Source organism: Hemiscyllium ocellatum, chromosome 5 (genome assembly GCF_020745735.1).
Source record: "Hemiscyllium ocellatum isolate sHemOce1 chromosome 5, sHemOce1.pat.X.cur, whole genome shotgun sequence".
NCBI classification, from domain to species: Eukaryota; Metazoa; Chordata; class Chondrichthyes; order Orectolobiformes; family Hemiscylliidae; genus Hemiscyllium; species Hemiscyllium ocellatum.
This window is the reverse complement of record NC_083405.1, coordinates 103,672,490-103,688,800: the sequence shown is the minus strand read 5'-3', so window position 1 is coordinate 103,688,800 and position 16,311 is coordinate 103,672,490. Positions and strand designations below refer to the sequence as shown.

At 39.9% G+C, this 16,311-nt stretch overlaps 1 protein-coding gene across 6 annotated transcripts in view; it reads left to right on the top strand.

Annotated features, from left to right (window-relative positions):
- The first annotated feature begins 687 nt into the window (after positions 1–687).
- Positions 688–16,311, top strand: part of LOC132815809 (rho GTPase-activating protein 12-like) — a 213,517-nt gene continuing 197,893 nt past the window's right edge. For all 6 annotated transcript variants that reach the window (XM_060825069.1, XM_060825067.1, XM_060825068.1 and 3 more), the window contains exons 1-2: positions 688–848; positions 7,614–8,419. In XM_060825069.1, coding sequence (XP_060681052.1) covers positions 7,688–8,419 — 732 coding nt within the window. In that variant the 5' untranslated portion in view covers positions 688–848; positions 7,614–7,687. The remainder of the gene's footprint in view (positions 849–7,613; positions 8,420–16,311) is intronic.

The following is a 16,311-nucleotide window of genomic DNA, read 5'->3' as shown; positions in this document are numbered from 1 at the left end:
TTTCTGCTATTCGGCACTATCATGGCTAACCAGGTTGTCATGTTAACTTACATGCCTCCATAGCCCTCGATTCTCTTCTACGCTGTCACAACTCGCTGGAGTAACGCCATGGGAATCGAGCGCCATCAATTCCAAAGTCTTCACACAAGTTTTGATGAGCCCCTTTCGGTTCACGATAGTCGTCTCCGTTGCTTCACCAACATGCTCCCCGCAACGCCAACACGAGCTAAAGGGTGTACTTTTCTGAGCGGGAGGCATAAGGAGGACGGGAGCGGCTCGCCATGATAAGCTTTACCTTTCAGGCGAAAGACAGCCATCACCAACAACTGCCCACACACAGTACCTCTGACAGCTGGAAACGGGTCGCTACTCAACAACCGGCCTGACCATGCGCACGCATCACTTCACATCAAGGGGGGGCGGGAGAGGGGTGTGTGTGGGTGGCACGAGGAAAAGAAGCCATGTAAGGGGGTGGGGCAAAGTCAGGTGGGAGGGCGCGAGGAAAGGAGTTGGACGGTTAGGCGTGGCGGGAGCGCGAACGTGCGCGCGGATAATTGGAGATGCCCGGCGGGATCGCGCACGTGCGCGCGGATAATTGGAGATGCCCGGCGGGAGCGCGCACGTGCGCCGGGTGGAAACGAGGCGAAATCTGGTTTGTTCGATTGCAGGGAGGGGGAGGGGGAGGGGGAGGGAGGAGGAGGATTAGTATCATGACATATATTGACAAAAAGAATCAGATCTGTAAGAGAGACTTCAGTTTACAGACATTAAATAAGATCTCCAGGAAGTTTAACGTTCCCCTATCGCCTGTGTCTCTCCCCGGCTGCTGTGCTCATCGTCCGAAGCAGGTGCGTGGTGGGTTTTTTCTTTATTTATTTGTCAAAGTTTGGAGCGTGAAGTGCATTCGTAGTGAAAAGTTTCTCCGGTCTCGGTGTTTGCTGCGGATGCGTTCGCAAATACGAGACGATCGCGTTCCTCTTCGCCGTGGGGTGAGCAATGTGTAGGTGGGGGAGGCCGGGGCCAGGGCCTCGGTTAAAACGAAGGAGGAAACAGCAACCACAAGGAAACCTCAGATTTACTCAGTGGCCGCCCTTACCCTTTACAGATTAGACACAGTAAATCACAGGGAAATCACCCGTACCGTGACAGGCTCAGCGTCCTGACCCTTCAAACACAGCGACTCTGTACAACCCCCTCACTGCACACCCATCGCCCCTTGTCTGCGAATCCCCCCCCCCTCCCGTGTAGCCCCTAACCCTCTTAAAACACTTAACGCCACCCAGTCCCTCACCTCCTCCCCACGCAACAGCATTATCCTCTTACCTACTCATAGATCAGCACACAACCCCTGCGTAGCCCAGTTATCTTCACAATCACCCATACTCACCCCAAACGTGACACACAACCGCCACATCGCCCCCCTCGATATAGCCCTACTGTCCCCACGCAATCCCTGCTTAATCCACACAGCCATAACTCCCTTCTTGTCCATTTCCCCGCACAACGTTCAAATGCATTCCCTCCCCCCGCAACATGCAACATGTATTTGTTTTAAATTGACCGATATGGTTGAAGGCTGGGGAAAGGAATCAGTAGATTTTCTCAGTATATACAGAATGATCACTCTCCCCTTTGCCTAGTTGTTATTTCATTTCTGGAGCCACAGGATTTTTCTCTGTTCATTTGCATTGCCTACAATTATATTTGTATTTGTGAAAGAAGTTATTGCTCTCCTGAAAATTGTAATTGCTAGTTTAATGTAGTGCTAAAACGAGTTATAAGTTATGTACATCGCCTATAGTTTACATATTGATTTATAAAAGCCTTGCCTTATTAAAACAACTGGGAATGTTTTACTGATCAGGAATGAACTGGTTGACAAGTTATTACATGACCAGCTACACAAATTTTTACATTGCAAGTTTGGAGGCATCTTGGGAAAAAAATGACAATGTAGTTAGCTTGCTAGGGAGCTCCTCCTCACTGTGCACTTTAATCCTTGCCCAATCTCTGCCGCACTTGGCCTTTTTTCTGCAAAATTGTGTTCCACTGTAAGTTCCCTTGATTGTAATAGTAGACAATTAGCTCTAAGGTTAAAGTAATTGCTGGTTTCAATTGCTATTTCCCTTTCCCCAGCCACAGGTTCCCACTGAATTCCTTCCAGCAGCATGGAATTATTACAGCACAGAAGGGGACCATTTGGCCCAGCAAATTCGCGGCATGGTGGTTCAGTGGTTATCACTGCTGCCTCACAGTGCCAGGGACCTGGATTCAATTCCAGTGTTGGGCAACTATCTGTGTGCAGTTTGCACATTCTCCCCCTGTCTGCATGGGTTTCCTCCAGCTGCTCCGGTTTCCTCCCACAGTCCAAAGATATGCAGGCTAAAAGTGCCCGTTGTGTCCAGGGATGTGAGGGTTAGGTGAATTCGCCATGGGAAATGCAGAGTTACAGGGGTAGGTGAGTCTGGGTGTGATGCTCTTTGGAACATTGATGTGGACCTGTTGGACCGAATGGCCTGTTTCCCTGCGAGGGATTCTATAGTAATGCTGCTTTGATGGAGGGTCGCTGTCTCTTCAGTGTTCGTGTTTGGACTATTTGTTCTGGTTTGTCAGCTTTAGCTAAAGCTTGGTTACTACCCAGCAATATACCACGCTGGACTGGCAAATACATTTCACTATTACTGCTAGATCACATAGTGGCCTCTAACCTTGCTGTTATCTTTACACTTTAACTGGTCCAAACATCTCTGGATCCTCATTCCAACAGGAATTGCTGTGCATTCTGTGATGCTCTAGCCCAGATAGCTTCTTCATTCTTTTGCACAGTACACCAAATTTTAACAAGGGTTCATTAGTACTCCCTGCTGATTCCATCCCACTGCAGAAGTTATGACTTTGACTTTTGACTGCTATTGTCACCTCTGCGTTCCATATTTGTTGCTGCTATATGCAAGCTAATTAATGATACGTAACCAGCTGACATAACAGAAGCTTTCCCAATGATCATTTGCATGTGTTCTTTGCCTGATGACCCAGTTGTGAACCCAATGCTTCCTATTCTACATCGTTGTTTCCTTTGTCTTTCAATCTTTTCTCTCTTTGCCTATTCTAGATCCCTTCTCATCTGTCATTAGACTTCCTTTCGTTTCTGTTCCTTCAGGTGCTGTGCTTTTCCCAGTCTGTACCTCGACCCTTCAGATGGTCTTACTCTTCTGTTGGCATTCCAGACTTGACTGCATCTGAGGTTAGGCAGAAATTTATCAATGTGCATAACTTGGCATTTTTAAAATGTTGTATCAATCCTATCATGGCAGCAACCCAAGCCCCCTCATCCTCAGCACTATCTTGCTGGCCTCCTTATCCTCACCCAGCATACTGGCTAGGTGTTGGTCTAACCAATCTCCTTTCTTTCCAACTCCACTTACCTGCCTGCTTGACCAGCCTCCAGCCTTTGATACAGTTGACCATGTCACTCTGTCATTGAGCTGAGTGGAATTAAACTTTCTTAGTTCCATTTATATCTGTCTAATAATAGCTATGGAATCACCATCAATATCTTCATTTGCTGTTCCCATATCATTGCCTCTGTTCTCTCTCAAGGATCTATCCTTATCCTATTCCAATTTCTTGTCTTAGTCCATGCTTCACATTCTTTGCTCTCACCACCAATTCCATTCCTGTCCTGGAGGCTGAACTGACTTTGCAACCTAATTTTCATATTTAACTCCAAGATGAAATTTCAGCCAGGTAGCTGCACTGTTAGTATTTCACCTTTCTGTAAGTATCTGCCCTGCCTCCGGTCTTCTGGTGAAACTTTCACCAGACCTTTGTTACTCCATACTTAACTATTCTAACCCATCCTGGCTCCCACATTCTATCATCCATAACAATGAGGTAATCCAAAACTCTACATCTGCATCCTAATTTGCACCAATTGGTGAAGTAGGCTGACCTGTGATTAAACAGTAATTATCTTTATTTTAAATTTCCATATTTTCAATTGTTTGGCAATCTAGTCCCCCACCACCACCACCATAAACTTCCCAGATATCTATGCTTCTTTAGTCCCAGTGTCATGCATGCTTAATTTTAAAAGCTGCAACATTGGTTGTATTATTTGATGACATAAGCTTTAAATGCAGGAATTCCTTCTTCACGTCTTCTCTTCTGTCCACTTCACTTAAGTCCTTAAAACTCTTTTTTGGCCAATCTTGCAATCGTACGTCCTAATAAAGTTCAGTGTTAAGTTTTGTTTAGCTAGGAATCCATGAGGTGCCGTGGTGATCAGCATCAGCAGAGTTGTATTAATCCACAGTCATTAGCTCAGTGTGAGAATACAGTAGACAAGCCTGAAACATTTTCAACCACCTTCAGCTAGAATCGTTGAGTGAATAATCTATTTGAACTCCTGTTAACCCCCTCAATCATCACATATGCTAGTCTTCAGCCAGTTCTTCAACTCCATGTGATATTTTTTGATATTACAGAGTCACCTGATAGTGTCGCAGCTATGTTGCTGCAGCTCTGGTGTCCTCCAGAAGTAGCTGAAATTCTAGCCGAGCTGTTTCAAAACTGCAATAATGGAAGGTGTAGTTGACAGTGCTATCAGGCAATTCTCATTCATCTGTTCAGCAACACTAGTTTGATTCTGTTTGCAGAATTCATGACCACCTTCAATCAAGCAGTGTCCAGAGGTGAGGCGAAATGGACTGACTGTCTTTGACATTAACGTAGCTTTTTGCTGAATTTGACATAAAGGAAAAATGAAGTTAAAAATGAAATAGGAATTCTGCCAGTGGACTCACATGAAGATAGTTGTGACTTTTTTGAAGTTAATTATCTAATCTGTAGGAGAATGCTATTCAGCTGTAAGAAATAGAAGTAGTCCATGTGGCCATTGAACTTGTTGCATCATACCAAAACATCATGGCTGCTCTGATCTTAATCACAAAGTCACTTTTCTGTTTACTCCCTAAAACCCTTGATTCCCTTGATTCTAAAGAATATGTCTGTCTCGATTTTCATTACTGTGGCTGCAGGAGCAGACCATTAAACTAGGTGTTCTGTTCAACTGGCAGGACATGTCCAGTAGAAATACTGGCACAGTAGTATACAGTCAAGAGGAGGTGGCATTGACAGTGGCAAGGAGGAGCACTGAAGGTGGCAAGGTGTAGAATGTACTCTGGGAGTTATCAGATGTCCTTCACCAGGAGTGGTTCATTAGCACTGACTGTACTGATTGAGTCTCAAAGGGCATAGTATCTAGACTAGGTCTGCAGCAAATCGTGAAGAAACCAGCAAGAGGGAAAAACATGTTTGACCTCACCTTCATCAATCTGCCTGCCGTAGATTGTCCTGACAGTGTTGATATCAGTGATCAGCGCATGGTCCTTGTGGAGAAAAGTCCCATTTACATGTTGAAGATATTTTCCACTATATTTTGTGGCACTAGGCACTACCGTTGTGCTAAATGCAGTAGATTTCAAACAGATCGAATAACTTTGGATCATGAGCAGCAGTAGAATTATATTCCAGATTCTCCATCCTCATGGCCTAGCTTATCCCCCACTCTACCATTGCTATCAAAGCAAGGAATCAATCTTGGTCAATGCAGGAGGGCGTGCCAGGAGCAGCACTAGGCATATCTAAAAATGAAATATCACTCTGAAGCTACAACATGGGACCACTAGTGTCAAACAGCATAAGTAGCAATTGATAGGATTCAAGCGATTCCATGACCAAAGGATCAGATCTAAGCATTACAGTTCTTCCATATTCAATCAAAAATGATGGAGGTTAGTTTAAAAATAAATCATCGGAGGAGGAGGGTCCATATATGTGCCTATCCTGAATAATGTTCTGGGGACCTGAGTTCAAATCACGCCGAGGAAGATGGTGAAATTTGAATCTGATAAAAATCTGGAATTAAAAGTCTAATGATGGCCATGAAACCATTGTTGATTGCTTGGCGAGTAACACTGATGAAAGGATGAGGTGGATCTGAATTAGTGGTTCCCAGTTAATTAAATGCTTCTTTACTATCAAACCCTTCTGAGGGAGGGCTTTTAAGTTCTGTCCATTATGCTCAAAATGCTTCTGTTTGTACCTCATGCTGCAAGTATACATTAATTGACATATATTTGGCAGTTAAAGCATAACTGCAATTTTTGAGAAGATCTTTCATGAAATTTCAAAGATGGAAGCTGCTGAATCCTTCCACCATGCTTCTCCAATCCGTTCTATGCTCACAAAGCATTACTTAAAGTGCCTAGAATTGGCTGTACCTCCAATTAAATAATCAAAAGACACTCTAGCCTCAATACTTGTACAATATTACTGGTCTGCCCTAGTACATCCATGTATACTTCCAAATAGAATTAAAACCAGTCTGTTGTAAATGAAATCAGAAAATGCTGGAGAAACTCGATGTGACTGGTAGCATCTGTGTAGAAACAGAATTAACATTTTCAGTTAGATTATGACTTCTTCTGAATTCCAGAATATCAGAACTAGTTAACATATAATAATGACTTTATAATTTTTGTAAAATTATGAAACTGATAACAAAACTTGAGCTTAAAAATGCCATGAACATACCTTGAACAAGTGAAATCAAATTTTAATATAGATCAAATAAAGTCCTTTACACTAAGCAACCCACTTAAGATCAACTAGTATATATTGTACATGAAAATATTACATCAAGCAGACTTTACCACACTTCACTGTGAATGCATAGATAAAAGGTCAGAGTTTAAAGCTTATCTTTCTTTTGCTTTTCGTAAATTACAAGTAAATATTGGTTGTTTTAAGGCTGTACTTACTTCAGTCCAGTTAGACATTGTGGCTTTTGAGAACCATGATTGTCCCAAAGAAGAATAATGAACACATATGCATGACAAGTCCTTGAACTACCAAAGTAAGTTACCACTGTACATAATTCACATTTCAAGCATGAATAGTCAAAATCAGGTTGACTGAAAGTAGAGATATCAGTGTTACACAGCACAAGACTCCTGTATTTATAATAGTGTTTTGTCTGATTATTTGAGAAATGTTCAATCTACTAGGTTTAAATACTACCATCGTACCTGAAAATCTAAACCCTGTTTTGTAGTTTCATTGAATAGTTTTCTTGAATTCACCTTTTGTGTTTTCCTTTTTGTTGCTGTTTGTTATTAACAGCTTAATGATAGACTTTTATCACTTTTTTTTGCACGGTTTTATCTAAATTGTATTCATTCACATCTTCTCTAGGTCTATCTCAGTGTTTGAGTTGCAACATATTTTGTACAAGTTAAATATCATGGAGTGAAAACTTGTTTTAAAAATAATTTGTTGTAAAATGATTGTGATTTGTTCAGAGATTTTATTCAATTCTGATCAGAGCAATAATTTTAAGATTACATGAGAAAACTGATAAACAGTTGCATTGGGTTTTAATGTCAGGGCTTCCAAATCTTTCGGTGATGACAACCATTGGATTGCCAGCTGAAATTTTGGAACCTTGAACTCTGAGATAATAATAGCAGTCATGGAGCTACAATCAATTGATAACCTTCAGTATACTGAGGATAAACAAGCAGTACTTAATGTGTCTTTTTTCCCTTCAGCTTTAGCACAACTTTGGAAACAAATCATGTGGATTAGTGCCAGCTTCAAAAAGTGAACAATAATTAATTTTGAGATGGCTGAACATGACGGAAAACTGGATACATCTATCATTCCAGGACAGATCTATATTGAAGTGGAGTATGATTATGAGTATGAGGCAAAAGATCGAAAGATTACAATAAAGCAAGGTGAAAAATATATTCTGTTGAAGAAGACAAATAATGATTGGTGGCAGGTTAAGAAGGAAGATGGCTCGAAGCCTTTTTATCTTCCAGCGCAGTATGTTAAAGAACTACCTCGGAAGGCATTGATGCCACCAGTGAAACAAGTACCTGTTTCTGTTAAAATCAAATCTGCTAGTTTAAGTCCAGATGCCAAGCTACTGCAGGTATCCACTGAAAATCTTTCCAAACCACTTGATTACTCCAGTTCTTTCAAATCTTCTATGGGACAATTGCAGGCTCAGACTTCTGTACAAAACCAGATGAAAAACCAAAGCACAAGTCAAACACAGAACCAGGCTTGTGTTCAAGGGAGAAGCCACTTGTATTCTGGAGTCCAAAGTAGTGCCAAAGCTAGTGACCATAGTAAAGGGCTTGGAGAAAGTACATCACAGTATTTAAGAGATACAAATCTTAACCGAATTTCAGGTCAATCACAGGATTTTGAAACCCCGGATGTAGAGAAAATAAAAAATTTGGTTCATGAACCTTCATTTGACTGGGCTCCAGAGAATTCAGAAAGGCACCGTCAAGACTCTGAATCTGGAGACGAGCATAGTAGCAGTTCCACAGAACAGTTTCAGGTATGAATTGCACATTGTCACGTGGATTATGATAGTTTTGCTCTTTATTACAAACGGAGTAAAAATGTGTTGTTTCGAATTCATATTTTCACTAAGACTTGCACCTTTACCAATTTGATTTTTAGTTATTAGTCTTACATCAAGTTGATTTTTTTTAAACCCCATGACTCTCTTGGAGGGGAGAAAAGTGATTTTTATGATTGGAAGTTACGTATTGGTAATAATGATCTTTTCATACTGCATTGTCTGCTATAACCATGGCAGCAATTGCCATAGTAACTCTATTTGCAACTTCCTAATTTGCTAAATATCAAGTCAATTGTCAATTACAATTTCTGAAAATTAGAAGTGAAATTATTTTAAGGTTCCTGAAATAATGTATTTGCTTGCAGAATAACGATAGCAAAAAATACATGCAGTTTACCAAAACATTGAGCAAAGTATTAAGTGATCGAACCTGTTTCACCAGCAATGACTGAACATATTCTGATGTTGATACATAGTTACTGGGTTGCAAGAATACATCCTGAACTATACTTTGAGATACCTTTAAGAGCCATGTGACAGCTCACATTCATAATGTTGAAAAAGAGTATATTTTGTTATATTGGTGATCCAGTCATTTTTATTATGACAAACCATTAGTGATTTTGTCAAATACTATTCCTGTGAAATGCCAAATTCCTTGTATAATTATGTAGATTAGTTGAAGATATTAATGGTTTACTTAAATTTTGAGAAGAAAATTTAAGATGCATATGTCTATCAGCATTTGAAGATCTTTTCTTTAAATTGATTATCAGGCCAGCTTGACCATATTGAATTTTATTGAGCTGCAGAGTAACTGAATGATGAATGAGTACAAGCTTAATCTATATGTGTCAGTTTGCAATTTGGGATATTTTTTAAGCAGATGCTGCAGAAACTCATAGCATGCTGAAGGAAAACTAGAGGGTATATCTCTTTTGTAGTCACAGAATAAGTCAAGTTCTTTTTCATTGTGTGCTTTTACTAAGCTGTTGGTGTTTGTGCATCAAATGCTACATTTTCTGCTCTTTCACTGTGAATAAGACAAATTTCATTTTAATTAAATGGACTATTGGGATTTTCTATATTTGGTTCTTGTATTCTGTGGTTAGTATTTCTTTGCAATAGCTGTGATCTTGGCCATGCGCAGTAATCTTTAAATTTTTCCTGGGACTGAAACTATCATACAGTGACGTCATGCATCGATCTCCTCACTGGGTGATTGCATTGTTTCATTGTAAAGAAATGCATATTATAATGTACAAACTGCAAAGTCTCCCAGTTGTCCTTCCTGAAATAGATCTGATCATGCACTGATTGCATAGTTCTTTTAAAGTAAGAAAAGTAAATGAATTTTTAATTAAGTGTTTTCATTTTTCCTTCATAATTTGCAGTTTTACTGGACATAGAGAATATAATGGTCTGGATTTTGTGGAAATAGCAGTAATGCATTGCATTTACATTTGCTTACAGACTTTGTTATTGTACTGGAATATGTGATTATTAGGAATCAAAATCAGCACAGCTCCTTGACAGGACATCTGGTACTTGTTTGAGGTGTGCAAACAAACTCTGTGCCTCCTTAATTAGATTGAACAATGTTGATTGTTTACAGACACCATGTTAGGAAGTGTAAGTTAGATTCTTTTAATTCTGCACCATTATGTGCAAAAAGCAAAATGGACAGGGGAAGAAAGATGGGACTAAAAGAGAGAAACTGTAGGCAAAACAAAAGGTCTGCTGCAATAATACAGAGTGATGTGACTGTACAATTTTTAAAAGTTACATATTTACCCCATGATTAACATCCCAGTGGTTATAACTGACCAGTCACTGACTGGAGTAGCCATATAAATACTGCGGTTACGAGAGGAGCTTGGAAGCTCGGAATCTTGCAGTGAGGAGCTTGCTTCTGACTCTTCAAAGTCTATCTATCATTTACCAGGCACAGGATCAGGATTGTAATGGAGTTGCATTCATCCTCACTTGAAGAAGGGTTTCTGCCTGAAACATAGATTCTCCTGCACCTTGGATGCTGCTGACCTTCTGTACTTTTCAGCACCATACTCTCAACTCTCATCTGCAGTCCTCACTTTCTCCTCCTTCATCCTCACTTGCCTGGATGAATGCAATTCATCAATATTCAAGCTTGACACCATTCAGGCAAACGTGGTCCAACTGATTGGCACCATATCCATGAATGTTTACACCACTCATCATCAATGCTTAATTGCAGCAATGTGTGCCATCTACAAATTACACAGCAAAAATTCACCAGGGCTCTTTAGATAACAGTTTTCAAACCCAAGGTCACTACCTTCTAGGAGGACAAGGCAATAGATATATGGGAATAGCATCACCTCCAAGTTCCCCATCCAAGTCACCACCATCCTGATTTGTAACTATATCACTTTTTAAAATGTTATTGGCTCAAAATCCTGAAAATTTGTCCAAACATCATTGTGGTTAATGTATACCAGATGGATTGCTGTGGTTCATGAAGGAAGATCACCACCGCTTTTTAGAGAATAATTGGTATTGGAGAATAAATGCTGGTGAAAAAGCGAAGCCTGAATCTGATGAATGAATTATAGTAAAACTAGTGGGAAACCAATCAAAAATATATATTTATCATTGTCTTGAGTTTTGCTGCACATATCTACCTATTTTTCAAATCTCACTAAAATGATAACCAGCAAGTAATACGGATAGATGTTCATACAGTGGACTTAAACACCCTAACATTCTTTTGAGAGAATATTATCTTTCAAATTTTAGTACAAGCCCCAGAGACAGTGCGTTAATTGAATATCAGTTGCATCCAGGTGATGAGCATTATCTGGGAACTTGCATTATCTCCTACAAATAACCACAGACTGAATCTATGGTTTGAGGAAGGGTTTGAGGACCCAAAACATTAACTTTGATTTCTCTTCACAGATGCTGCAAGACTTGCGGAGCTTTTTCAGCAGCTTCTGTTTCTGATTTATAGTGTCTGCAGTTCTTTTGATTTTGAATTCATAATTTGTTGGCATTGAGGTGAATGCTTATAAAGTGTAAATATAAATAAATAAATGTTGAAAGGTTGACTTTTTTATGCAAGAACATTGGATTATTTACATGCATCTCAGTAATATTTCATCTTTAGGAATTAATTCCTTAGTAATTGAAGCTTTCCTGCTGGAATGATGAAAAATAGTTCCAGGTCATTGATAGTGAATGGAGTGATGAGATATTTGATATCCACTACATAAATCGACTTCTTGACATTTTTCAATATATTTTTCCTTGAGTTGATATTTACTTTCTCTTCAAAATCTTTCATTGTGGCTGCTCAGAGCAGGCTCAGGCTTTGATAGTCTTGAGCAAGCCATTAGAAGTTGACTTATCCTATATTCCTAGTGGGGAGTTGTTTACACTACACTCATTTCATATAGCACTTCTAGCTGAGGTTAAGAATTATATGTATAAACTGTGATCAAGGATCTGGCAAATGGAACATCATGGACTGAAAGCCAAACTGTGACTTGGTTTTTTGTTCATGATGAACTGTTTGTTCTCTGAACCTTAAAATTGCATTTATGTTTCATTTACTGTAATGTTTTCTCTTTTAAATCAGTCACCACATTAACAAAAGTAAAGATTTTCTCCATTTTGAGAAATAGATTGGCCAATCTGCCTTTGTGGTATGTTCTTTGACAGATATAGACCAGTTTTAAAAGTCTGATTTATATTTAAAAAAAAGCCTTTCCCCATCAATTCAAGGCAAGAATATGCAAGTTTAATGTGAAACAACTTACTAAAGGTGCTTAGTTGAAAAGTAGAAAACTTAGTATTCATTTAAAGTTCATAGTAGCTTCAGTTGTTTCATGTTTAAAATGTCTTCAGTAAAGCATGAAGTCCAATGTTGTTTTGTATAAGACTTAAAAGTTTGCAGATTAGAATATAAAATAAGAAAATAGCTGTCTTGTACGGTATTATAGATTAACTTTCCAACATGAGTTTGAAAATAAGATGTACTGAAAGCTTAACATTTTGTCTATGGATAGCTGAACTGCACAGGTTATTTGTCTGAATTGTGAAATTTATTTATCTCATTTATCATGCTGGTATCTGAGTTTAGGAAGAGGAAAATTAATCCGAATTCACGCTGTAGCCTGCAGTAGCCCTTAGAGTGTGTGTATAGTACCTTTAGTAAGGACAGTCATAATTATTTAGAGAAGCCATTCTGTACCGATTATGCCTGTTGCTGTTCAATAGGTTACTGGCATTCAGTATGAAGCTTGTATAAGCCTGAGGGGTTGCACCTTGGCAGAGCTGGGACAAGTATCCTTGCAGGGGCTTTTGCTACATCGATTGGTGAAATTTTAAACTAGTATGGCAGGGGGATGGGAACCAAAGTGTAGGCTTAGATGGGTCAGATTCAGATCAGGAAACAGGAAGTAGAACATTAGTTAGTGATGTAGTCAGACATTTGGAAAGACAAAAGAAATGAGGATTAAAAAGCATCCAGCAAAGGAAATTTGGTGTTGAACTGTTTATACTTCAATGCAAGGAGTACTACAAACAAGGCAGATGAACTAGGATACAGACATGTGGCAGCAAGAATATTGTTGCTATAATTGAAAACTGGCTAAATATCAGCTCAATATCCCTGCATGTAGAGTTTTCAGACAGGATGCAGTTAGTATCAAGTGGGGTGTGGCGTATCATACTGTTAAGGAATCAATTACACTTATGAAAAGGGGTTATGTACTAAATGGGTTAACAAATGAGGCTTTATGGATTGAATTTAAGAATGGAAAAGAGGCAGTTACACAACTAGGAGTACACTACAGACACCCAAAGAGTGAGTGGAAGATAAAAGTGTCTACATCTAGATGCATTTCTCCCTGTAGTAATAAGAGGTCAGTAATTGCAGGAAACTTTAACTATCCCAATATCAACAGGCTTTCAAACAATATTAATGCATTAAGGGTGAAAAATTTATGTACTGTATCCAGGAAAACCTTTTTTTGTAACAATATATGACAAACTCAATGAGAGGAGAAAATGAGGACTGCAGATGCTGGAGATCAAGTTGAAAAATGTGGTGCTGGAAAATCACAGGCGGTCAGGCAGCATCCGATGAGCAGGAGAGTCAAATGTTTTGAGCATAAGCTCTTCAGGAATGAGGAGGTGACCCAAGAAGGCTGAGAGATAAATGGGAGGGGAGTGGGGCTGGGGGTAAGGTAGCTGGAAATGTGGTAGGTTGATGGAGGTGGGGGCGATAGGTCAGAAAGGAGGGTGGAGCGGATAGGTGGGAAGGAAGTGGACAGGTAGGACATTCAAGAGGGCGTGCTGAGTTGGAAGGTTGGCTCTGGGATAAGGTGGGGGAGGGGAATGAAGAAACTGGTAAAATCTGCATTGATGCCATGTGGTTGGAGGGTCCCAAGGTAGAAGATGGGGCTTTCTGAGGAACATCCAATCTTCCTGTCCATCTTCCTTCCCACCTATCCGCTCCACTCTCCTTTCCGACCTATCACCCCCCACCTCTATCTACCTATTGCATTCCCAGCTAACTTTTCCCCCAGTCTCACTCTCCCATTTATCTCTCAGCCCCCTTGGGTCACCCCCTCATTCCTGATGACGAGCGTATGCTCGAAACATTGACTCTCCTGCTCCTCGGATGCTGCCTGACCAATGGGAGGAGACATAATTCTGGATTTAGTTTTGGGAAATTAAGATAGACAAGTGGGTGAAGTGACAGTGGATGACCATATTGAGGAAAGTGACCACAATTTGATAAGATTTAGTATTATTATCGGAAAAGGATAGCGTTAAATCAGGAGTAAACTATTTTAACTGGGAGAAGGCAAGTTTTACGAAACTGTGAAGATATTTGACGAAAGTGGACGGGACCAGACTGTTGAGATAAACCAGTGGGAAGCACTAAAATGTGAGATCCTTGGGGCTCAATGCAGACATGTCCCCTCCAAAAATAGGAATGGTACTGCCAAATCTAGACACCAATGTTTGTCTCCAAAATAACAGGGCAAGATTAAACAGTAAAAGGGAGCTTGTGATAATCTCTCACACTCCACATGTAGATAGCCTACAGTGATATAGAAAGTACAGAAGTGAAAAAAAGAAATAAGGAAAACAAAGTGAAGACATGAAAAAATATTATCATGCAAGAAAAAGGAAAACCCCAAGATATTTTACCAGTATATAAGGAGCAAAATGATAGGTCCTATTTTTTCCTTAACTATCGGAGAGAAAAAAGGAAGCTTGTGTGAAGATGCAGAAGTATTTTAAATGAAAGTTTTGTCTCTTTATTCACAGTGGAAAAGGATGACATGGATATGGTAATCCAAGAGGAGCAATGTGAATTATTGGACAAAATAATCATAACAAGAGAGAAAGCGATGGGGGAGTTGGAATCCTTGAAAGTGGTTGAGTCGTCAGTGCTCCCTAAGATGGTAAAAGAGATCAGGGAGGAAATAGCAGATGCTTAAGATTATTTTCCAGTCTTCACTAGACATAAGTGAGATACCAGAGGACTAGAGGAATGCAAAGTGGTTCCATTGTTTAAAAAGTATATAAAGAAAATACCAAACAATTATAGATCAATTAGGCTTACCTTAGTGGTGGTCAAATGATTAGAATCAGGAATAGTCTGGGATAGTCAACATGATTTGTTCAGGGAAGGTAATACCTTACAAATTTGATTGAATCCTTTGAGGTAGTGACAAGAAGATCGATGAGGTTAGTGCAGTGCATGTTGTCTGCATGGCGTTTAATAAGACATTTGACAAAAGTCTCATGTGGCAGACAGGTCAAAAAAGTAAAAGCTCATGGGATACAAGGTGATCTGCTGAATTGGGTCCAAAGTTGGATAAGAAACCGAAACCAAAGGGTAATGGTCAACGGCTGCCCTTGTGGATAGAAAGCTGTTTCAGGTGGTGTTCCGCAGGCCTTGGTGTTGGGACCCTTGCTAATTATTTTATACTTAAAAAATTTGGACATGAACGTTGGGAACACAAAAATTGGCCATGTGTTGATTAGTGTAGAGGATCGTGTAAGCTCCAAAGTGATATAGATGGTGATGGATTAGTGGAGTGAGTATGAAAGTGGCAGATGGAGTTCAACTCTAGTAAGTGTGAGGTCATGCATCCAGGGAGATCAAACAGTAAAAGGAATACACAATAAACAGCAATGTACTGAGGGCAATGGATGAAGTGAGATGTCTTGGTGTGCAAGTGCACAGGTCCCTAAAGGTAATAGTAAAGGTAGATAGGTTTGTAACGAAGGCACATGGAATACTCTGTGGAAGAGGTATAAAATGCGAAATAGGAATATAATGAAACTGTGCAGGCACTGGTGAGGTCATAACTGGAATATTGTTCGCAATTTGGGTCACCACATTACAGGAAGGACTAATGACTCTGGAGAGACTGCAGAGAAGATTTATTAGAATGTTGCCACAGCTGGAGGATTGCAGCTATGAGGAGAGATTGGAGAGGTTGGGTTGTTTTCCTTGGAACACAGAAGGCTGAGGGGTGACATTATTGAGGAGTACAAAAAATGTGAGGGGTAGAGATAGAGTAGAGTAGAGTAGTCAAGACTAATTTGTTTCCCTTGGCAGAGATTTTAAAAACTAGGGGTCATAGATTCAAGCTAAGTGACGGCAGGATTAGAAGGGACATAAAGAAAAACATTTTTATGTAGAGCATGGTGGGTGTCTGGAATTTGCTGCCTGAGTTGATGGTGGGGGCACAGACCCTAAATTCTTTGAAAAGATGCAAGTATCCGTACCTTAAATTCTGTAAGCTGCAAGACTATGGCTATATGCAGGAAGATGGGATTAAAAAGGGCATTTGGGT